This window comes from Sylvia atricapilla, chromosome 1 (genome assembly GCF_009819655.1).
Source record: "Sylvia atricapilla isolate bSylAtr1 chromosome 1, bSylAtr1.pri, whole genome shotgun sequence".
Lineage (NCBI taxonomy): Eukaryota > Metazoa > Chordata > Aves > Passeriformes > Sylviidae > Sylvia > Sylvia atricapilla.
This window is the reverse complement of record NC_089140.1, coordinates 24935163-24959523: the sequence shown is the minus strand read 5'-3', so window position 1 is coordinate 24959523 and position 24361 is coordinate 24935163. Positions and strand designations below refer to the sequence as shown.

At 41.8% G+C, this 24361-nt stretch overlaps 1 protein-coding gene across 7 annotated transcripts in view; it reads right to left on the bottom strand.

The window, feature by feature from the left end:
• The window catches only part of DYNC1I1 (dynein cytoplasmic 1 intermediate chain 1), a 186267-nt gene that overhangs the window by 20605 nt on the left and 141301 nt on the right, over positions 1-24361 (bottom strand). For all 7 annotated transcript variants that reach the window (XM_066317643.1, XM_066317678.1, XM_066317652.1 and 4 more), the window contains 4 exons: positions 23002-23115; positions 20084-20217; positions 17511-17655; positions 3774-3914 (listed from right to left, as the gene is read on the bottom strand). In XM_066317643.1, the coding sequence (XP_066173740.1) occupies positions 3774-3914; positions 17511-17655; positions 20084-20217; positions 23002-23115 (534 nt within the window). The remainder of the gene's footprint in view (positions 1-3773; positions 3915-17510; positions 17656-20083; positions 20218-23001; positions 23116-24361) is intronic.

Genomic DNA, 24361 nt, shown 5'->3' with positions numbered 1-24361 from the left:
AAAAACCTTTTCTCCAGTGATACGGAGAAAAATATAGTCAAACCATAGTATCTTAAAATAGATTTGTCTGCTAGTAGTGATAGTTTAAATTACACATGCCTATTTTAGATTTCAAGGTAAGAGTTTATTTATAATGGTAGCATTATGTTTTTAAAATCACATTTGAAGTACTTTATAAATTCTCTGAAGTTGGTTGCTTGTCAGATTTTAAACAATTTTGAAATGAAATTTTAACAGATAACAGATTAAGAAAGATGCAGTCAGATAAATCTGCATGATAAGAACATAGCTTGTTATTACTACTTTTATTGCCCATGTAGTGTCAAAACCTGCTTGCAAATACATCTCTTACCTGTTTCTAGCTATAGACATCATCCTCACACTTTAAAAGCTAAGGTACAGCATGCAAAATAACTGAGAACCATCTGAACAGGATATAAGACCGAAGAAATAAGTGACTTCTGTTAGTCAGTTTTGTATCAGTTCATACATAAACAAGACTCATCAAGCACCCAAAGATCTTTTTCAATCTTGATCAAAAAGTAAAAAAGTTACGGGTACATAGGTAAGAAATCAGCATTTCCTATCCTGAAGCTGTTTGCAAACCTCACTACACTGATCAATAAAATAATATGCAGTTTGCAAAAGAATGATGGAGTGGGTAAGGATTTTTTTCTTTTCAACTTTTTTTTATATGCATTTATCAGATACAAAATAAAATGCGATGATCTTCCTTGCTATTACAAAAAAATAAAAAATAAAAATCCTGACATGCAGAAATAAACACGAAGTACACCAACAGCCTTGCAACTTCGCAATGAGATTTTGAAAATAATAATTACACTGATTAAATCCTTGGTACAGTCCAGTGATCTAAGTTATTTGGCTGGAAAGCATTTAGCTCTCAGGAGAAATGTTTTCAATAAATACTGAGAGCAACAGCAGTGGAAACGCTGCTGCGATTCAAAAATTTGAAGGTAGAACATTGTAACTAAACCCTGGTGTTTTCTGAATTGATTTTCAAAATAATACCTAAATATTAATGTGGCTTACTCCCCAAATTAAACAAAGCCAGGACTCATTAATAACAATCACATCTAGTTCTTACAGAGATTTTTATCAATAGCTAGCAATTAAACACAGCAATAGACCTGTCATTTTCTACTATCTTCACAAATACTTTGACATCACGTATCTGACATCTAAAAGTAATAATGATCTAAAAAATAGGTGTTTCAAGATTTCTTATTACAAAAGCAGAAGTGCTGACAAGGAGTTTTTCTTAGCAAATACCTGTGCAGACTTAAACGGCATAATCAATTACAGAAATCTGGAAAATTATTAGCTAATTACGACCTACCAGATAGAGGGTAAAAGCAAACGACGATCACTTTCAGTTACTATGTTTAGAAGAACTGTTTGCAGTTCTCTCTTTCAGAGATACTTTTGTTACTTTTCCTGCATAACAAAACTTCACATCTATTCAGAACCTGCCAGTTTATCATTTATACGAATTTTTTTTTTTTGTTTCATCAGTGCTCAGTAAGGAAACAAAATGATATTTCTGTGTCCAGACACCCAAATTTGATTCTCATAAAAACATGAAGCTTGGATACCATGGAAATAATTCCAGTCTGATCCCCACATAGGAACTGATTTTGACCTCTCAGAACGGAAATAATTTGTGAAATCAGGCGGTGGCCTTGCATGCAGAATAAAAGCAGGATGAAGCTTGAAATTAATTCTTTTTTTCTGATGTTCCTTTATATTTATATGTAAACACACTGAAAACATGCAGCAGTTTGCTACGTACAGCCTTATTATTGATGGGAATGGGATCAACCAGCCCAGACTAATTTTTTGGAAAGAAATTATGGTCTCCTTGAGTAAAATGGCAAAACATCAGTTGATTTCAATTTCAGCCCTGGTACTTGGGGGGAAAGGGTTTGGTTTTTTTCTTCTCAAAATGCTGGGGTTTATGCTCTGTGTTTAAGCCTGCATTAATGAGAACACCTGAAGGATATGTCCCTCCCTTCCCAAAATAAATTCTTAGGAGACTCCTCCTGTATATCCTCCAGCTGTATGTGCTCTAATTAAAAAGGCTGCACTGCTTCCTGCTCGGAGCACTTCAAAAGGCCTCGCTGCTCCCCTTGACAGTGCAGTGCCCGGTGCTGGTTCCTCTTACCTGTCCACGCTTATTTATGGCAAGCACCACTCACTGGAAGCCATAAACTGCACCCGTATTTTACTCTGACTGAAACACACAGCAGGTTTACGTGAAGGGTATATTAATGATCCAACTAATCTAAAAAAAAAAAAAATAAAAATTAAAAAATAGGGTGCACGGAGGAAAATACTGCTGCTTGCTCTTCCATCTTCTCTGTTTTGTACATAAAAAGAAACTTGCCAGCTAATACGTGACGTTTTATTTTCTTACAGTCTGTTCGTTCTTTGTTTTATATTGCATAAGTTTTTACATTACATTAAAAGTAAAAATGTGGAAGACTTTGTGTGTGTAAAAATACTTCCTTTTTTGTGCTGAGAACTGATTACTGGCCATCTAAGATCGACCTCAGGTGATGACAGGTTTTCTGAAAATCATTTTTGGAGGAAACTCAAATCCAGAACAAACAGTCTGAATTTATGCCTCTGGTGTTTTTAAAAATTTGAAATAATAGGAGGAAAACCACGGGGTTTTGTATATTTGGAAAGATAGTTTTTTTAAAACCATAGTGTTTATCAGTCTCAATCTTTTCTAAAAGTGCTCAGATTAATCCTTTCTTGCCAATAAAATTCAAAGGTGAGACCTTTCCTTTCCAATGGTCCCCACTATTTAGCTAATAGCGATGAAAAGAAAACTTAGTTGTTATTTGCATTTGTACCTTTAAGTTCCACATTGAAGTTTAAAGACAAAAAAAGGCGAGGGTGTAAAGCCCCAGATAACAGGTGAGACAGATGCCCTATGCTTTAAAAGACCGAAGCGGGGTACCAAGCAACTCCAAGGCAGGATGCGAGGGAAGATGCGGGGGCACACGCTTGGTTTCTGACACGCTGGGGGCACTGGCACGGGGATTCCAAGTTACAATCCCCAGAGACTTTGGCGCAGAGGCTAAGCAGAGAGGCGGAGGAAGCCTCGCAGCCCTAGAGGAGCCCGGTCCCCGCGGGCAGTCAGTGGCGGAGCGGCCGCGCTGCCAAGGTGTGACCCCTGGGTGAGGGCCGGCATCGCTAACCCGGTGCTTGGAGCGTCGTGCGCCAGAAACCGGGTGGGGGGGATAGAAAAAAACAAACCAAAAACTGAAGAACGAGGGCGCTTTAAAAATGCACCTTAAAATAACAGAGGGGGAAGGAGCCTCCTCCCCGAGCCGGCACCGCGGCATTTAATTGCGCTGGCTCTCTGCCGGGGGTGCCGCAGTCGGCCCTCCCACCCCTGACAGGTACCGAGCGCAGCAGCCCCGCCGCAGGGGAGGGAGCGAGGGAGGCGGGAGGGAGCGAGGGAAGGAGGGGGGCGGGCGGGCGCCCCCGGCAGCGGGCCCTGCCCTCCCTCGCCCTCCCCTCCCTCGCCCTCCCCTCCCCGCCGTGCGCCGGGGCGCGGGCGGCGGCCGACGCCGGCTTTCCCCCGCCCCGAGGGAGCGCGGTGCCCCGCGGAGCCCCGGCGGGGAGGATGGCGAGGGATGCCCTCGCCGGGCAGCGCCGGCCCTCACAGGGTTAAGGGCTCGCCCGGCGCCCCGCTGCCCGCCCGCCCGCGCCTTCCCACCGCCGCCGAGCCGCCTCACCTCGGTGTCGTTATTCAGGTTCCACAGATCCAGGCGCCCCATCCCGTCCACGCAGGCGAAGAGCGCGGGATGCACTGGCGACCACATGACATCGTAGACATAGTCGGCATTGTCTTCAAAGGAGTAGAGCGGCTTGTTGTGCTGTAAAGCAGAGAGCGGCATGAAGACTTCGTGGCGCTAGTGCTGCCTGGGGCTGTCTGGCGAGTCTAATTAAAAACTTTGCACATTTACAAAGTGTCATAAAACTTCCCCAGATGAAAGGTCCTTCGCGAAGGGCGGGACTGCGCTTTAATGGAGCAACAACTGTCCGGTGGGATAAATGAGATGCCCGGTGTGAGGGGTGTGGGACGCGCGGATGACTGGGCGGGGGGGAGCGCCCGCTCCCGCTCCCGGCCGGCACCCCGGCGGCGGGAAGGGGTGCGGAGGGCGGTGCGGGATGCAGCGGGCACGGACCCCCGCTCCCGCCCGAGCCGGGCGCGCCTGCGGAGGCTCCGATAAGGATCGTGAGAGCGGCGGGAGCAGCGCGGCGCCTCCGCGGCCCCCCGCGCACCGCGGGCCGCGCCTGACACCTAGCGGCGGGCGGCGGCAGCGCAGCGGCCCCGCGCCGCCTCGGGCTCCCCGCGCCCGGCGCGCTCCGCAGGGAGAGGGGGAGGAAGGAAGGGAGGCAGCTCTGGAGGGAGGGAAGGCTGTCATCTGCAGCAGGCGGGGAGTCGGGGAGAAGTTAGGAAGTACACCAGGAATGAAGTGTAATTGTCCCTCATGAATTATTCATCGCATCTGGCTTGTCTTTAATTTTTGCATAATGGCTTCGCTAATCCCCGATCAATTAATGGAAAATGAAATTTGAATGATAATGAAAACTCCAGAGATGAAAGAAATTAAGTATTCTCATGGCTTGTGACAGAAATCTAAACAATGGGACTTCTCCGAGGGTCTCCCTCAGTGCCTCCCTCCTCCTGCCGTTCCCTGCCGCCTCCCTGGGAGCGCGGCCCCCGGGCCCGGGAAATGCAGCATCACGGAGCGGGCCGTGTAGGTGCCCAGGTCGCACGTGCAGAACACCTCGGTCAGGTCCCTCTGGAATGCACCCTGGTGCATTTTGCAAAGGAAACATTGTCCAGAGTCCTTCAGTGCATAGCCATGCATTATTTATTCAGAAAAATGGAGTGACTTTTGTAATAACTGTAATTGTTATATAGCTTTCCTCTCGTATATTATTAATTTAAAGCTATAATGCCGTCGGTTTGACATCTATTTACAGAAGGGTTCTTGCTAGTTTTGGTTTTGGTCCTCTTGCACCCCTTGGTGCTTGGATAGATGTTGGAGCTGGAAGCACTGCAGGGTCAGCACACTGGACAGGTATGTGTCCATCTCCATGCTGCCACCTCTCTGAGTTATTGATATGGTGTGTTGCCGTTGCAGCACTGTATTGTAAACAATTCTGTAATACTTCTGGTCATCACAGGTATCACAAAAAACTACTGGAAGCATTCTGAGATTTAATTGAATGACTTCGTCATTTGAAAACATTCTGAAAATACATCAGATTTACTCCAGAGGCTGGGTTTTCCTCTGCTTGAATTAATATAGGATGCTTTGATTACAGGATTGAGTCTCAAAGTTTCATAACTGGCCTGATGTTTTTTGTCTGTTTCTTAAGACTAGCAAACATTTTGTGTGACAATGAAGTGAAATTAGTGCTTGACCTTACTACCTCAAATTTCAACAACATTTTAATTTCTTTTCCCAGGCTGAAGTTTTGGAGAAGAAAATAAAAAATTGCAAAAATATTGTCGTTCCAGGAGAAGGTGTTTTTCTCCAAACACATATGCATCTGCTTACTATATTATCAGTGGAGTTACTTACATGTGTTAATGGAATTACGTATATGTCTGTGCTGAAGCTTTTCCAGGGTTTAGGACCAAATGAACACCAAACTTTTGAAGAGGCAGAGGTATTTCATAGGAAATGTCAAAGTGAATCTTTACAACTGTGAGCTAGGAAATAGTATTTAGAGAGGGCTACATGGATTCCCAATGCTGCGCTGTGGATTTTCACTGAAAACAGCTAATTTAGGTTCACATATGTCAAGTGTCTAAATCCTGGTGGGCACTGAAGACAGTAGTATTAAAAAAAAAAAAAAAAAGAAATCTGGTCAACTGCTAGAGGGATGGTATTTTTCTTATTCATGGGAAAAGTGCTGCACATACAGCATTTTACCATTTAATGTCATGGCAGAAGTAACAAAATTCCACAGAAGTTAAGGGCCTATTAAGATATCAATCAATCCAGGGCAGATTTCAATCAGCATTTCCTTTTTGTCAGCATATCAAAACTTGTTTTGATCTTGAGTGTGGCACTTTTTAAATGGTTTTTTTAGTTCTGTTACTTTATTTTCCACTTCATGCCTAAAGACCAAGGCATTTGAAGGAAGGGTCAGGAGATTTGGTGCTAGTCTGTGTCTTGCTGTACATGTTGTGCAGTCTCCACCAAATAGCTTTAGCTGATGTGCCTCTGTTTCCCTGTTACCAAAACACTTTCAAGGTGCTGGGATTTGAAGTGAAAAGCCTCAAATATCAAAAATGAAATGGTAAATGCCTTTACCATAACAATGGATATACTCAGTCAGATAGAAAGTTAGAAGGAAAAGTGTGGACAACAGGAATACAGCTTTTGAGAACGATCTCAGACATGCAAGGAATGACACAGAAATTAATGGAGAATAATAGGGCATGGAACACTGCAAAGAAATAAGAAGTTGCAGGATTGTGAGCAGTCCAACCAAAAGGCAAGATGAGCTGCAGTGTGGTTGGGAAATCAGGGAGAAATCACATGGCAGAAATCAGGCAGTGGTAGTGGACCTGAGCTAAACCTTCATACTGGCCTCAGTATCACTGTCCTCCCAGCTTGACTAGCTGCCAGTGAAAAAAAGAGAAAGTATTTCCCATACTCTCTTGTCTTCTTGCACTGTTTTACCAGAAAAGAACACAACAACTCCATGAGGTCCATCTTGCTTTGTGTCCTGTCTTCAACACTAACAGCAACTGGCCTTTCTTAAAAGTTGACATTACATTTCATGCTGGTCTGAGAGCAGTTATGTTGATTTCATTGTGAAGACTCCATTTCTGAGTTTAAGTGTGTGTATAAATGTTCACAGGACTTCCTTACAGCAAGCCTGCTTTCTTACTACGGGCCCAGGCCTGCAGATCTTGTAATGCAACGATTTATGAGTAAGGACTGATACTGACTGCTTTTAGAAAATGCTGAAATGTGGAACCATGTAAAGGTCACTTTAAAGCAGTTTTAAATTACCAAAACTTCAGACCTACACAATCCATAACTAACATATGGCTATTATTATAAAACAACTGAAATTTAAACTTGATGAGCTTTCATTCTTAAATATCAACCCACTCTGTTATTCAATAGAACAGAAGAAATAGTTTAAAGCAGTATCTTCAGAAAAACTTGGCCAAATCTACTTATTACTGAAAAAGAGTGTAGGGTAAAAATACAGCCCAAAAGAATCAATGGAGTTTTTGCCATTGATTCCAAAAGGACATGATTTGAGCATTTAGTGGAAAAAGCAAAAAGCCAATTCCAATACGTGATTTTTTTGCTCATTTATTTAAACATGTTATCAAACTTAATCATTTATCCTCACTGTTTATGTAGAGGCATCATTTAAGAGGACAATGAAGAGTGAACATATTAAGTACCCACCGGCTGTCTAGGAAGTAAGACTTGTCTATGAAATAAGCAGCTCACCTAAATAAATTCTACACATTTATATAAAAGAGGGTGTTTTTTTACACATAAAAATCTGACCTGTCTATTCCACTTATTTGCATAGAAGAATTTTCTTTAATCCAGGAGGCGCCACACATAAAGTAGCTAATTATCCATATAAAGGAATGTATACATATCCACAGGTTTTAACTAGCATCTGACTTCTGAAAAGCCATGGAAAAAACTATTGGCATTGCCCATTTCATGAAACAAGCAATTTTTTTACATATTGCCACAATTTCTGTGGGTGTCTGCTCCACTTGAAAGGTACTTTCCTAGGCTGCACCTTCAGCAGGCAGTACAGATGTGTTGTGACACCACACACTCTGCTGTCTCCACTTCTTTCTTTCTACTTGATCATCTTCTATTCTAAAGATGATAAGCCAAACACCATACTTCTGGCTCTCACCATATTAGCAACAGCCATCAGTGTTGTGCAGTATTGCAAGTTGATTCAAGCTTTTTGTTTTTCTAGGTGTGCAGCAAATATGACAGATTCATTAGTCCTTGGCATAGAAACTTTCTGAGCAAGCTAATGTTGTTTGTTTAGGCTCAAGCTCAGGCTTTCAGGCACTTGGTAAGTGCAGAGCCAGAGTGGTCCTGAGCAGACTGTCTGTTCCTCTGGCCCTTCAACAAACCAGGGAATAGGAGTTGGGAAAGAGATGATCTTTATGGATCCTTCAGCCCAAACCATTCTATGATTCTATGAACCTGGTCCCTGTGCGACCAAGTACTCTATAAATAATCTTTATTGATTAAAACCCTGCCAAAACTACAACCTGCAAAATGGTGTCAAATAAAGACATCTCTTGCAGCAGAGACAACACGTAGGGAAGGTACACTCTTCCTTCTTTAAAGTGAGTGCTGCCTAGATGATGTGAAAGAAACTGGGACAGAGCACAGCTCATGGAACTTCTGCTCAGGATAGGATTTTAGCTTGTTCAGTGTTTTATAGGCCCAGTCTTCTCCATCTTGAAAGAGACCTCAATGTTTTGCTGAATCCAGGCTCATTGTTTCCCTTCTGACAGTGCCACTTAACCAGGCCAACTCAAAACATGCAGACAGTATAGGAGAAACTAAAAGCTGCTGGGAATATTGAGGCAAATACTCATCAAATCTGGTTTTACTCTGGTCTTGGCCTTTCCCCCTTCAGTGGTGTCCTTCTCAGGATACCAGCTATTAGATGTTTAAGGTTACTTGTCCATACTCTTGTGGTGACAAGCTAAGTCCTCTGCTCTGTATAAGGCCCTACTGCTCTTGCAAACCTTCATGTTCTCTATTTGTATGGAGTCAGAGACACTGGTTTTCATTGACTGACTGATCTCCACAGGGATTTTGCCAGTTCTGGACTACCATGTGCTCCCAAATCTATTTTCTAATAGTTACAGTGATCTAGCATTATCCAATAGCTGCTGCTTGGATACTATATTAGTGGGACTTGACTTAGTTTCTGTGTATGCTCATTTTTAGAAGTTACAGTATTCTGAGGAACTGCTACTAGATGTCATAAATCAGAGGCCGTAGTTACAGGTACATCCCTGGTAGTTTAGCAAAGCCTGTCTGCATTATCTACAAAGGGTATCATTATCCTACAGACCCCACTACTATACAACTCACAATTTGTAGCCTGCTCCACCTATTCCAGGACTGGACAGACCTTCAAAGGATGGCAATGGGAAAGCAAAAGAGAGATGTTCAGCTTTAGCCACCCAATGTCACAGGCTGAGGTACCCTGAACTGAGTTATAAGAGTAAAAACTCCTTTAGGTGCCTTAAAATTCCTTCTGGCAGTCAGTTTCAGTGTTGGATTGCAGATGAGCCTCTGGGACTCAAAGAACATTTCACTGGGCTACAAACCAATCTGTATGTTGTGCCACCTCACTGTCCGATAACTACTAGGTCACTGAATCAAGTCTAAACTGACTTGATTGGCAAGATAACAGGCTTAGATTTTAGGCTCAGTAGCAATAGGGGGAAAGAAGTGAGTGTGGAAATGATGCCTACACTCTTCACAATCCTTTTGTTTAAGTGCTATAGTATTGTTACACTGATTGGGCTTTGGCATTCTAAAATGTCTTGCAGACAGACAAAGCAGAAAACTGTTCACATTTAGAAATTAATTGTTCTTGCAGAGATGCTGGAACTGTGGCCTTTCCTTATTGTCAATAATAAAAGAAACTCCAATATTTTTTTGCATAAACATGTGGGAATTATTATGGATGGAGGAGGGGACAAGGGTAAGACCAAAAGGAAAGGGGCTATGAGAGCAGACCAAGTCTGGAGATAACCTGATGATTACATTTTTGTGGTTTCCTTCAAAGTCAAAGTGCCACAAGTGAGTATAAAAGAAGGAAGCAAAGGAAAAAAGGTTTGATGATTGGCACAGGCGGTTTTAATGAGAATTGATCTTAATGTCTAATACTATGGTATGAAGAAAAAAATAAAAGAACTTGGAAAGTCAGACAGCACTTGTCTTTTAAGAGCATCAGAAATTCAAACAGCAGAGCTTTTGAAATCTGTGGAGATAGCCTGGAAGCTAGTTTTACTGACAGGTAAACTACTTATGTGGTTAATCCTTCTTAACTCTTTAAGTACAGAGGTGCAACCCATTCTGGCTGTGCTGCTCTACTTCAAAAGTTCTCTTCTACCATGTCTTTTCACTGATCCAGTGAAAAAAGACCTTTTTATTTTCTTAAAAAAAAAAAAAAAAGGCAGAAAGCAGGGCGTTCCTCTTCACCCCTGTATATTAGCTGAGGAATTATTTTCAGTGAGTTTGATATAAATGTGCATTACTTGATGCCTACTGTAAATTTAAATGATTTAAAATATTTGCTTGCAGTGGATGAACTTTAAAAACATCGGAATGTATGTAAGGCAGACTGGCTTACAGGGTTCACTTTTGTCCCTAGTTCCTTCTGGCCAGGCTGGTGTATTCTTGTTTCTGCATTTTAGATCACCCTGTTTAATTCCTAATCTGGAGCCCCTCTTACTCCACAATTACAAGAGTTGTGCCTACGAGTTTCCACACTGCAAGGTTTAAAATTCTCTGCTACATTCACCCACATCAAGCTGGAGGCAAGTGCAGATAGCAACACTGGAAAAGCCTATACAGGTATCTCCCATTTGTTCTGTATTTCCTCAGACTGCTGACTTCATCGCTAAATGGTAATCAAGTTTTCCACCTTTTATTTAAAACATGCCCTAATCAGGACAACACTTCTTCCTAAACTACTAACTATGCATTTGTGTCAAGAAACTTCTTCAGAAATACTATTGTTTTCTTTTGGAATTTCTACCTACTTCAAACAATGGCTCCATTTCTTTTAAGAAGCTCAGAACACTATAGAAAGTCCTACTGTCCTTGCCTAGCAAACTGATTCATAGTTTCTGTAGTTCATACTGCTGCTTTTATATTACTATGTTCCTCGATTCTTTTTCAGAGAAGCTCGTGAGGGACTTGCTGAGAAATATAAGCAAGGCATGTCGATGGAAGAATGACCAAATCCTGGTCAGAGGAAACATGGAGTGAAACACTGAAGGGCAGATTTGTTCTTCTACCTCCAGTTGTCACTCCCTGTTTATAAACCACACAGATGGGACAAGGAAGCAGAGCTGGAGAATGAGTGAGATTTGGGAGAAGGTGGGTCGGTGCACTGGTGCCTTCCTGTCCTGCAGGAGAGGCAGTGGCACGCACTGAGGTTCTGCACGTCCCCCTTCGGGGTCAGTGGGACTGCTCTCCCTGCTTCGGGCCTCAAGTTGTTAAAGAGAGGTAGTTTAGCTCAAATTGCAAGGCAAGGAGAGGAGTGGGATAATGTAGCTGCGGTTTGGTTGTTTCCCACCCCTGTGATTCTGACAGGAACGTTCAGTATGAGGCCCCTGAAAATTCAATTTTTCTTTTTAATGGAAAATGCTGCTTCATGGCAGGGTACCTGGCCCAGCATTGCATGTGTACTCAGCGAATTGCCAGGCTTTCAAGTGACCCCGCTGCTGCAGTTCAGCTGCTGGGAAGCAGGAGCCCAAGGAACATTGCAGGATGGCTGACACAGCCTGATGTTACAGCACTGTCTGCTAAACAGTCAAGATTAGTATTTGTAGCTGCTGCCACCGGGATGCCCGCAGAGTTTTCATGGGTCAGCAAGCAATGATTTTGAGGCTAATTATTACTGAAGACGACTTCATCTTGTAGGACTTTGAACACTGTTCCTGTTTTTTTACTGATAACAAAAGTCTCTCACATGGCAGAGGAAAGATTGCTGCCTGAAGCAGGTGGGAGAAAATTTCCATTAGGGAAGAAGTCCTGGGCTTTATATACTGATAATTGTCCTGAAATGCTTCACTATTCCATGTGAGCTTGATCCTCCAGTGTAATTCTGCATCAGAACTGTCAGTGGGAGGTTTGGAATTTTGATTTCAGAGAAAAAAGAAATGATTACTTTGTTTTGCACAGATTATATAAGCTCCTGAAATCCAATTCTGCTTTCCATGTGCAAATAAAGCTTTCACTGCAACAGCTGGATTTAGATTAGGATTTTCTGAAATACAGTTTAGCCCACTGAGATTTTTAGAACTCAGTATTTTAGATGACTGTTTTATTTGTGTGTGTGCCATTCTTCATGAAATGCATCACAAAGAAGCACCATGTTTCATGTGAGTAAATTAAATATGTTGGCCAGCTGATGAATATATTCCTAACACTTATGAAATACAGCTACACAGAAAACCGAAATAATGAGAAGTATTTCAAGTGAAAAAACTTGGGACTGATTTCAAGCCACCTGACTTCACTTTGGCACTTTGGTTTTGCTCTTTATAATTACCTAGCAAATACTTTTTTTTTTTTTTTTTTTTTTTCAGTACAGCTGGATGAGAGCCAGACCTCTGGCTCCAGAGGTAAAGGGCAAAACCTAAAAAAATCCTGTCTGAACAGGCAACTCCACCCTCTTCCCCAAGTCAGCTTGGCCTTTTGACAGAAAGTGTGCTCTGAAGCAAATTCATTCATTGCCTTGTTTTTGGACCAAACTCAAAATTCTGAACTCACACCACAGAGAAACCATTTCCATGAAATCCCAGCATGCTATTTTATCACCCTTTGTCATTCCCTATAATCAGATAAAATTAACATTTGGACAGTGATTAATCAAATTAATCATTTTAATTGCTTTTATCAAAGAAAAAAGAAGGAGCTTTGTGCAGTTATGCAGCAGTGAGGGAGACCACTCTAGTCGGGTATCCAAAATAAGAGGAGTGAAATTGTCCCCTGAGATAGACATTTGAGCCCCACCAAAATCAGTCAGAGGGAGGAGTAGTAAAGGATTCCACAGGATTCTGGCTGCAGATCAAGGTGCATATGTATGTGTGTGTGGTGTGGGATAAAGAGGCTGATTCCTTCCTGGTAGTGAAGTTTGGGAGAAGCCAGAATAAGAAGACAGACTTGGGAGCTCAAAAGTGCTGACACTTCTGCCAGTTCAGATATGGCCTGAGGCTGCCCAGATGCAAGAAAGCCACCAAAAGCCACAGAAACTGATCATCTGCCAGACCTGGGCTCCTGCTAGTCAGTGGTGGGCAGGAATGGTGGTGTCTCCAAGAGGTGTCTAATGTATGCAGTACAGTTACTTCCTTCCAGTGCCTGCACAAGAAACCCAAGTGTGAAAGCTCTACATAATAAAAGATCCACAAAGATCCACTTCATATGAAAATGCCTTACATGATAATATGAGAAGATACCGCCCAAAGGTGACCATCAAATAGTGCTCTGGTTCATTCTGCAACATTCTTTTCCATCACAGTAAATGTGGTCTATTAAGTGGCTCTAATCAGATCCTATCAGCAAGGCTTCTGGGGAAGGCAGAGGTACCTGCCTATAGTTACACCACCACCACCACATGCTTCTTTGCATTTTTTCTAGAGGTAGGCTATAGCTGGACCTTGGAGGAGATAGTGTTCAACTCTAGGCCAAATGAAAACCAGCGGAGTCTGAAGTTACATGCTCATAGAAAATTATGACTGGTAGAATAATGTGCTCCAAGAGACAGGAGGACTAGGTCGTTTGACCCAGGTTGTCAACAAGCACATGGGTGTAAAATATTCAAGGTACAGAGATGTATGTGAAGGCACATAGCATAGAAATGGGAATGTTTGCTGTTTAAAATGTGGTTTCTCAAAAAAGCTCAAGAGACTACAGACTGGAACAGCACAGCATACCAGAAGAGAAGGGCAGCATGTGAAGAGCATAAGAAAAAAAAGACAAAGGAGAGGGACAAGGAAGGCACTACCATTGATGCACATGCTAGTAAAGCAAAATTGAGCATAGACACACAATGGGTAGTCTGTCACGGAGGGCACATATGACTTCTGGCCCCATTAGACCCTGCTAATGGTTATGTGGTGGCCCTCCTACCAGTCTTCTCACCCCTGAGCCTCCTTCTGATTATGGCATTACAACCACTACTTAAACACTAGGCAGAGGGAGACAAGCATGGATGGGGATACAGCAATGTTGTTACAGTTATTCCAACCTCAGCCCATCTGAGCATGACTTAGGTACAGGTGCAAGAGGAGAAAACTAGTCATTAGCACCTCCCCTCAGTGGAAGGATAAGAGCTAAAGAAGGCATGTGAAGGATGAAAAAGCTAACAAAATCCAGCTCTCTGTCCAGACCTTTAATAACTCTCTTAGCAGAAAATAAGCCATCTTCTAGGCTTTAGCTGAAATAAGCTTATGTTTTCCTATGTTTTAACAATTCCAAGACAGCTTCTATCTCTTGACACAATATCAAAAAATTTGCTCTCCAAACAGCAATTGCTGTAATAATAACAATACTTACATTTCATTATTTAACCTCATGCTATTCATTCATGAGGATTAGTGTTTAATTAATTAACAACACTTAGCATTCCCACTTAGCACTTTACCTCTTCAAAGCATCGTACCGACACTACCTAATTAAGGGCAGAGCTCCACAGACACTTCACATTGGGACTTCCCTTTGACAGCTCTGCAGCCAAGACTTGCTCACATGGTGTAGCATGAATTCAAGTTGAAAGCCTTATTAACTTCATCAGGAAACAGGTAATGCCGTGGTTATCAGGTAACTATCTTTGCAAATTCTGTTTCTTTTCCTGTTGCTTCTGGTTGCTTGCTATTCACACAGGGATCTAATTTTTGGCTAATATGATGGATGATAATGTGAACCTTGTATTAATGATATCTACAAAATGCTCATTCATCCACCAGTGAAAATCTTATTTTCAGTCACCTGGTTGAACTGCCTTTAGCTAGAAAATGTGTTAACCACAAAAACATTATAAAATGTCAAGCAAGAGTTTTTAAGGGAGATGGTGCTTTCAATCCATCAGTTAAATACCTGCTATGAAAGTGCCTTTCTTGTAAGCACCCCAGGATGCTACACAACATCAATAGACAATATAAACACAAAGCTTTTATGGTTCACTTTACAATTGGACATTGACTCTGAACCTGTGAAATAGAAAGGAATTGAATTTCATGACCAAAGAGGATAATTTGCACAGGATTAAGTAGACAACGCTGGTAGAAGCAGGAAAGCAATACAGCTTTGGATGCTGATAGGGAGATTAAATTTACAAGTAAGAAACTAAAGGAATAAACCAATTCCGACTAAAATTTTGTTAGCCAGCAGAAGCACTTAATACTTCATATCAATCCACTTTTTTTTTTTCAGAGCCCACTGATTGACTGAGCCTTGACTATGAGAACTGAACAAAGAGAGTCTTAAATATGTAGTAGCTCCAGCCAAGAAAATTATTCAGACAATATGGAAATAAACTTCTGGTGCAGTTGAATGGGGAGAAAAAGAAAACATTCATCACAATTCAAGAACTTGTCTAGTGTCTCAGAGGATGTTTTCATAGGGCAGTGGCTGGCAGGGCAGCAGCCTGGGGCTGCTGCTGCTGCTCAACCTGCTCCAGAAGAAAGTCAGTGATCCAAATCAGCAGTGCAGCTTCCAGCTCTGAGCGGGGATGTGGTGGGTCACATGCACATCACAGCTCGCCCAGCTCAGTCAAACAGCTTTCTCAGGAAGCCCCTCCTGCCAGATAAGCCACAGCTTGATAGATATCAGAAATGTAAATGGTCTGGTTCTTTGAAAACTGATTGTCTTGAACAAAATCAGACCCAACCATTCTGGCACTGAAATATTCCACAAGGATAACTGTGTATTACTATCTGCGGTGTCTTTGTGCCCAAAATGTGCTGTGTTAGTGTTACTACTAACTTCTAAAATCCCAAGAGTTTAAAATAAAAATCAGGTTTTATTATCCCTTAATGCAGTTTCATTTAATCTGCAGATGAATTAGACCCTTATTTCCATATACAGCCTCAAGCTGACAGTTAAACACCAAGCCAAGATATTTCTGTACATGTGTGATTGGAATTCAATACTTGCCTTTTATCTTCCCTGCACTCTCCACAGATTCTTCTCCCCTCACTCAGCTTCAGCTTAAACACTCCAGTGTTCCCTTGCCCCCAGTCCCCACTGCCCAGGACTCCCTTGTCTCACACACTAAATGGCCTATCTAGCCCCAGTGAGCCAACATCTAAAATGTCCATCCCTTGGCTATCCTGCAGTCTTTTCTAACATTTACCACCTAGGAGCCATCCCAGACCCATTCCAGCCTGCCCATGTCCACTCCTCTGGATGACTTTTGCATTGGTTAAGGCTGGGTCTAGTGAGGTATGTGAATGAGGTAAATCATGCACCTTTCTCATGAGTTTCCTGAAGTGTAATGCTCAAGACAAAACCATCAGCTGTGGTCACTGCTGATTAGAAAAAGATACCTGTTAATTAGCACACACATTGGATCAGGCTATTAACAAAAGCATTGGGAAGCTACTATGGAAGCTGATTCAAGTTATCATCTAGGTAACTGCTTCCTTTTCCAGCACAAGGCTCCCACATGAACCCTTCTGATCACTTTCATATTTACATTTGCTATGCATCTGTTCTAGCATCTCCAAGCCCTGATGTCTTGGAGGAACACATGCTGAGATACTTCCTGACTGGGGTCAGCTTCCAGTACTGGAACTCTGCCGGGTGCAGCTCAAGATGTGAACCAAATGAAGGCATAAAACCAACTTGGTTAAGGCAAGAATCTGACATTCGGAAGGCAGGTCTCTATTCTGGTGTATTAAAAAAGAATCTAGATGACTTATATAATTAGGATTTTACATCTCATCGTCCTGTTTTACTCAGCTTGTACAATAAACTAGGTTGGTCTGTTCAGTCTGTCCCATGGAGTGTTGAGGTTTCAAAGTTTCACAGGACTATGACATTTCTGCTGTTCTGCTGCTCTCTCTGAAAGAGGTCACAAGGAGATGGCAACAGAGTAGTCAGCAACAGGTCCCTGGTGGTCACGATTGTAAATTCCAGCATGTACTTCCACACTGCCTCCAGTGTCTAATGTCATTGGGACATTTTATACCTTTTGGCTATCACAGTCTCCTCCAGCAGTGAATTTCACAAGTGATATTGATTGCACTAAGTTGTACGTGCGCTTCCCCTGTTGCTTTAGCAGAGGAAAGTGTTCCTGCTCCTGCACCACCACGATGCACAGTATTAGCCTTGCAATTTAACCTGCACAGGGAGTGCTGAATGGATTGTTTGATGGCTGGGAGTACAAGACATTCTCATCTCCTCGTCTCATGAAACTGCTCAGCACTAGGGTTATTTACTGAAATGAAGGCCTGCTAAAGGGCAAGGCATGCTTCAGAGAAAATATGATTGAGGGTTACACTAGTAATATATTTTACTGACAATTCTATCACTGTGCTCATTCTAATCACAGCCTTTCAATTAGTTTATTTCCATAATTCAATTAATTGGTTCTTAGGACTTGATAGACAGTATTAAAATATTTCTGACAACAGCATTTTCACAAGTAGCATTACTTATCACAGCCCAACTTGGATTTCTTACCTTTGTGGTCCACAATTTCACTGTCCAGTCAAATGATGATGTGACAAAGAGATGGGAAAAGTCTATTGGACCCACTGCCATGTGGCAATTGATTCCTGTGACAGGTCCTTGGTGGCCTTCAAAAATTTCACCAATGCCAGCTTTACTGCAGGAAGAAGAAAGATTTACATACAGAGAGTGATTTACCACCTAGTGATTTAATATAAATTTTCTTTACTGTTACGTTCCTGTTTCCTTTTAAAGTTCCATTTAACCTGCAAAACTCTCTCCTTCTGCTAAGGCCTTTGCCTGCAGAGGTTTACTCCAGTGGGCAAAAATTAATGCTCAGAATCAAGCACAAGGAGAATTTCTCTTACTTATGAAGACTTACCTTACTCACTTTAAAATACACTGTCTACTCCTGTAGATTGAAGTAACATTTCTGTATAACTGTAAAATAATTCTAAATTGTAATTATACTATAGCTTACGCCTCTGAGTAAGCCATTATCACAAGGAAAAACCATTAAAATAAAAATGCAGATATGTTAATGACTTATCATGGGCAATTCTTTTTCTCTTAAATATCTAAGATAACTTTTCATAGCAGTCAATCAAGTCACTAGGAAGCAAATGCTTTTTCACAAAAAGTGAAGGAACTGATCCTGTGATCAGGTATCACAGTCATTACTTTGAACAAGGGGAGATGTGCATTTCATCAGCCAGAGGCTAGAATAGATATTAAGAAGGAAAAACACACATTAAACATTGTGTAAGAGAGAATGTGCACCGTTTTCTCCTTCCTGGAGCAAATGATGCCAGATCAGTTGTCAGTGCTGTCTCACAGTGTACACAGAAAAGGGAATCATGAAATTACCCTTTTAGGTAGATTATAGGAAAATTGCGAGTGGAAGAATATACATTGAAAATAGCCACAGCTGTGATGAGCCTGTCAGCCCTGTGCCAGTGTGAGTACAGTGTACTAAAGGAGATATGGAGCTGTGCCAGAGGAAACTGGTCCCTCATCCAGCTGGTGCAGTGTCCCCTCACCTCTCCTGTGTGGACACTGTGGCCTCACTTAGGTTCCCCTGCCAGACCTTGCAGCATGTGCTGGAGCAGGGGCTGAGTCCTGCAGTGCTGGATACAAAGGACACCTTTATTTTATTCCAGCTCTCTGCCACATAGTCAGTGGGGTAAGGGGAGTTCTGGAGCACTGAGACTATCCTGGGTATCCGCTGTGCTTTGACACACCTTTTTCCAGAATAACATATGGGTTTTCACTGTGCTGGGCTGAAGGACACAGGAGCCTCTGGAAATAAATCAGGGATGATAGCAAAAAGCTCCAGGGAAGACAGGCAGGAGCAGGAGAGCTTTTGTCAGTGGTCAGTAGAAAGTTTCTAAAAATGTGTGCTAAAAAGAGGATCTGGCACCTTCCTCCTCTTGTGAGGAACAAACCAGGCAAGTCTGAAAATTCCAAAGTGAGAAATGCCCTTGGGCATGCTTCATTCATCTTAGCAGCTTAAGTTTCATTCAAACCATGAGCTGACACACAGCCTACCAGTATATGCCTAAACAGACACAGTTTTGCAACGCTGTCAGCAGTCAGGCTAAAATAAAAGTATTTTTAAATAGAAAACATTGAACAAAACATATCTAAAACAGTATTTATAAAACATAGGGGATGTGTAATAGGAGTCTTACAATCTTAAACCACTGTATTAATGTCTTTTTGGTCAACATAAACTCAGAATATGATAAAATATTAATTCAGAGAACATTGCAAACTACTGGTGGGGATGAGCTCCAAGTCAGTCAGCGGAAAAAGCTTGTTCTTTACAAACGCCTTTCAAGTTTCCCAGAGACAAAACTACTACTGGAGGCTAGCAGAGTGCACTATCATCCTGCAGGTTTGCAGGGTGCAAAACAAGGAACTTGCAGTATCAAACTACAGCCTGGGTCATGTTATGCATGAACACTGCGTGTGAGAGCACAGGATTCTCTAGAACCCACATGGCACACTGTGGCTGCATCCATGTTATTGAAGGAAGCAGGCCCATGGTGGCTCTTCTCTCATCTATCCCTGTGAAGACTGAAGATGGAGCTGAGAATGGTAAAAAATAATGCAGATTACCATCTGATATTGGTTTAGGCTTGATTACCCTGCAACAGAACTGTCTCCTAGGGCCTCATTTGACCTATGCAGACATAGACACCTGCATCTCAGCTAGGTGTATAAGCCTGTATACAGCTGTGTAAATCTTCATAATCTCATCTCATCTCATGGGTGACAAAGAGGCATTTCTGAGGGCCTAGTCATCTTCTCTTCAGGCACATGACTGGAAAAGGTAAGCCAAGTCAACCTAAAAGTAACCACTGCTCCCCACCAACTACCCATGGAGCCTGGGGTAACTGTCTCAGTATAAGAGGCTGTAGCACAGATGCTCAAAGTTGGGCACCTCCTGTGCTGGTCAATGGAGCAGTAAAGACATTGTTGATCCAAGAGAAACAAACATTGAACACCCTCCACACACACTTGGCTATCTCTTATTAACACAGTTACACAATGTTTTATAAGTACAAAATGCTGAACTTCACCTTCCATGACGACAGGCTGTGTAGACTGTTCCCTCTTCACTGCCAACGACAAAGTTATTGACATCTCCAGTTGGGAAAGCCATTCCTGTGACCGCCACTGGCTTGGACTTATTGTATACCAGCTCCATGCTCTCCTACCAAAACAGGTTTTGTTATTATGCTGGGATCCTCCTTTTGTAAGTCTAGGTTGGTTTTTTTATAACTTATTTCTAAATATTACATGGGGTAGCAGGAGAGGAAGATGAAATCATTTGACTCAGTCAAATGGTTTGGTTTCTACATAAGACATTGTGAGAAGATGCAATGCCACAAACAAGGATGCTCCTGCCATCCCCAAGGCTGTCTGTCACACATATGAGACTGGCAGGAAGGCACTGGTCTTTTCTGCATCATCTTAAATCAACCAGAGATGACAGGTGAGAATTTAAAATCTAATGGGGCAGAAACTAAAGATAATACCTTAATGGTTACATTTGCCAGCCTCAGGCTTTAATAAATCATGCAATAACCTTCTATTTACATTCTGGAAATCAGTTGTCAGGAAGCACATGTAATATTGTGTGCATGTGAGGCATTTATTGCACTGTGTCATTTGTCCTTTTGCAGAATAAAATTAAAAAGTTTGGGTCCTGTCACTACCACCATTCTAAGCATTGCTTTTCAGGGATTTTCTGTGGTAACCATAAACACTCCCTCTAGACTCCACCATCAAACAGCAAACCAGCAGGAATGTTTTCTGTTTTCATTTGGTAGCTATATTTTAAAGTAAATCAGCATGTCCATTTTTGCAATTGCAAATACAATCACCATGCAAGTTTGTGGCTGCTGCAAGATGTGTGTACTTTGAGCAGATTTTGCACAATTTTTAGTTTTTCAGCCTAAATGGTGTAACCCAAGAATCCACAAAAAGCCTGAATGATTTCATAATTTTCATTTTTTAGCTATTTAAATGGTTATGTTCTCTATGTTTAAAAAGTCTATGCTGCTGTCCTTCTAGGGCCAGAGCCTGTAGGGTTTCTCTCAAAAGGGCATTTTTGCTGTAAAGAAAGTGGGTATCCCTGTGAGAGGAGAGCAATGCAAATCCACAGAGAAATACTTCTGCTTGGTTTGTACTTTGAAATAAATTTGGTTCTATTACAAAGGCAAAACAAGGCATGGAATATGCATTGGGAGACCACCTCGTATTTTTGTAAACATGTGTGTGAGAGAGAAATTATGTTAATATGGGAGAGAGATCATATATTTTTGTTAAAATCTCCTGGGGTGAGATCATCATTTAGTGTCTCTGCAGAGACATGACCATAGACTGTGGTGGACTCTCTGCTCCCAATGCCCACACCATGACTGTACACAAGTGCTCTGGAGCTGTGTCCTTGGAAAGTTTCAGACTGACACACATCAGCAACACTTCACTCCTCCCAGTTTAAAGCTATGGCATGCAGCTCGATGTCAAGTCCTGTGCTTTTCTTTTCTAGATCACCATGAGCCATGTGCCAAACTTCAGTGTAATGTGGGGTGTGTTCCCATCCTTGCCGAGAGCCAGTTTTGGAGCAGGAAAATTCCATTTGAGTGATGAGGTACTCAAATTCAGATGTTCACAGATCTGTGCTTCAGACTTTAGTATTCCAGTAATATACAGGGGTGATATTTATCTTCTTGATGTTTAGGTGACAAACTGTGGAAGGGATTAGGGTGCTGGAACATAGATGCCTGGGCCATTTTAGATGCCTCTGTTTCTACTGCAGAAGACTATTGATTTCTAGCAGTCCCAGAGCACGATTACCAGCCCCACACTGTTGCCTTACATAAGCAACATAGTTGCACTTTGAACTTGGCTCCACTCCGAGTAGAGTAGATGTGATGACTTCCAGAATCCTCTTCCACCCTAAGATAGGATAGTTCCATGTCCCAGGGTGGGTATCTTTTCACACTTGGATGGGATGAGTCATGCTACAGAAGTACCAGCCTCTCTCTCTGCCTCAACTGTACAGAAAATTTCCAATTTAGACTTGACACATCAACTTTTAGATGGCTGAGGTTAGCATAGAGGAGTCCCACCTCTTGTGTCAACACTGAAAAGCAAATAATTCAATAGTAATCGCACATTAGTGCATGATTAATGGAATCATTATTGGGAGTTTCTATGCAGCATTTTGAAACAAGATCAGATCCCATGATGCTTAGTAAAAATGATATTAAAGTTTTTTCTAAGAAATTGTGTATAAAAATGAGTGATGTGTTGGAATAGAAAATGTACTTCTTCAGAAGATAACACTTAAAAGATGCTTTCTGTACACCTTTTTCAGCACTGGATTCTTTGTTTAGTTTCCATTATTACAATCACTAGTGGTTTGGGCAATTTTCCTGTGTTTCCTTTCATTTCTGATACAAAGGAGAGGAGGGGGGGAACAGACAATAGTAGCAAACATTTCAGAGGGGGAGAATTAATTCTAAAACTTTTGATTTGCATTGTTTGTTCCTTTGGCTACTGAAAGCTGCCAGCAAAGTAAGGTTCTGAGTTTCTGACTGTGTGCCTTGGAAACCTGCAGTGCCTAGGGTGTGTTCAGCAGCAGTGCAATCTAGTCCATATTTGTTAAACAATGCTGTAGAATAAGGCCAATTTATACCACAGGCGACTTCTGTAATTACCATGCTTTAAAATGGACTATTTCATTTTCACTTGAAACTGACCTATGTATTAACGTATTACAATAATTACATGATTTGTGGTAAAGGAAATGGGGTTTGGCTCTTAGCAGAGACTGCTGGAAGCAAGCTTTACTCTTTCAAGTGCATCCATTGGTTTTAGTTTGTATAGGATGTGAGATTTCGGCTTTTAGGAGCTGTGTTCCACTACGTAGGTATCCTGCTCCGCCAAAGGCAGTTTTCCCCCCCTGTGTAGGTGAAAACAAACTCACCTGTGGAGTTGAGAGCATGTCCAGGCTCCAGGAGCACATTTTGCCATCCGTAGAGACAGTAATAAGATTGTGTGCATTCTGTGTTCCAACTACGTTCACACAATACACAGGATGCTGAAAACACAGAACACTGGAAATCAGAGAGCCATTCTTATGTTCTCACAAATAAATTTCTAATGTCTCATATATTATTTTAAAGAATGATTAATTAGTCACACAATGCCTGGAAAATATAAGACTCTAGCTTTTGCCAGATAGGAATTGTTTTGTTTAGGTTTTTGTGTTTCTTTTTCATTTAAATTTTAAGAAGTACATTATGGAGGTGGAAATGTTTTCAAAGTTTCGTTTTCCTCGTAATAAAACAGCCCAGCTGAGTAATCCTGTGAAAATACCAAATTATGTGGATGAGATTTCACCCACAGGGACATGTATCATTCTACTGATGACTTTTGACACAGAAAATAACCAGCAGAAGGATGAAAACTGTCCAAACGGAATCAAAATGAAAACTTTATTGCAGAAAACAGCTGCATAAAACTTGAACTCTGTCAGAATTTGGCTTGCATGCTAAATATTTGCAAATGTACGCCAGTTGAAGAATTTGAACAAGCCCATCAACGTTCTTCAGCATTGGTCAATATACCTTTTAAAATCTGTCATTTAAGTGGGGAGTGCTTAAATTTAGGGAGTTACACCTGGTTCACCATAATGCAGTCATTCCATGGAGGCTGAATTCCTGTGTAATGAAACTTGGCCTATTCCTTTTCCAAGGAGCCTGGTAACATTTTGAGCCTGAAGTGTCATCTGATATCTGATGGTGACATATGAGGGATGGGTCAAGTTCAGCAATCTCCAGAGTGAAAAATCAGTCAGACTGAACAATAAGATTTAATTTCCTTTGACCAGTACAAGTGATAGGCGAAATTAAGGGTTAGGCATATACAAAATTCAATCAAAGAACAATTTAATTTCTCTGCTGCATTTGCCAATAAATAGAAGACCTGCATCTCCAGAAAGAAAAAAAAAAATTTCTCTAATACTTTGCTTAATTAAAGAAAAATAGGACCAACTTACAAGAGGTCCCTAGGGAGCTTCTAAGCCAACTCCATGTAGCGTTAGGAATGTAGCGTTTAGTCCTGCTGAAAGGAATGGCAGAACTGCCACTTACGTCAAAATCCAGCTGCAGGTCACCTACCCAGTCAGTGGGGAATGGCAGAAATTCTCAGAGCTCTGGCTCATGTTCAGCTTTGATACCTGAGTGGGCCCAGTAAATGACCCTTCTCCAAGAGAAAAAAGGTGCAGCACCTGTACAGAGACTGTTTGTGCCCACACTGAGATGGACTAAGCAGTTGCTGCTGAA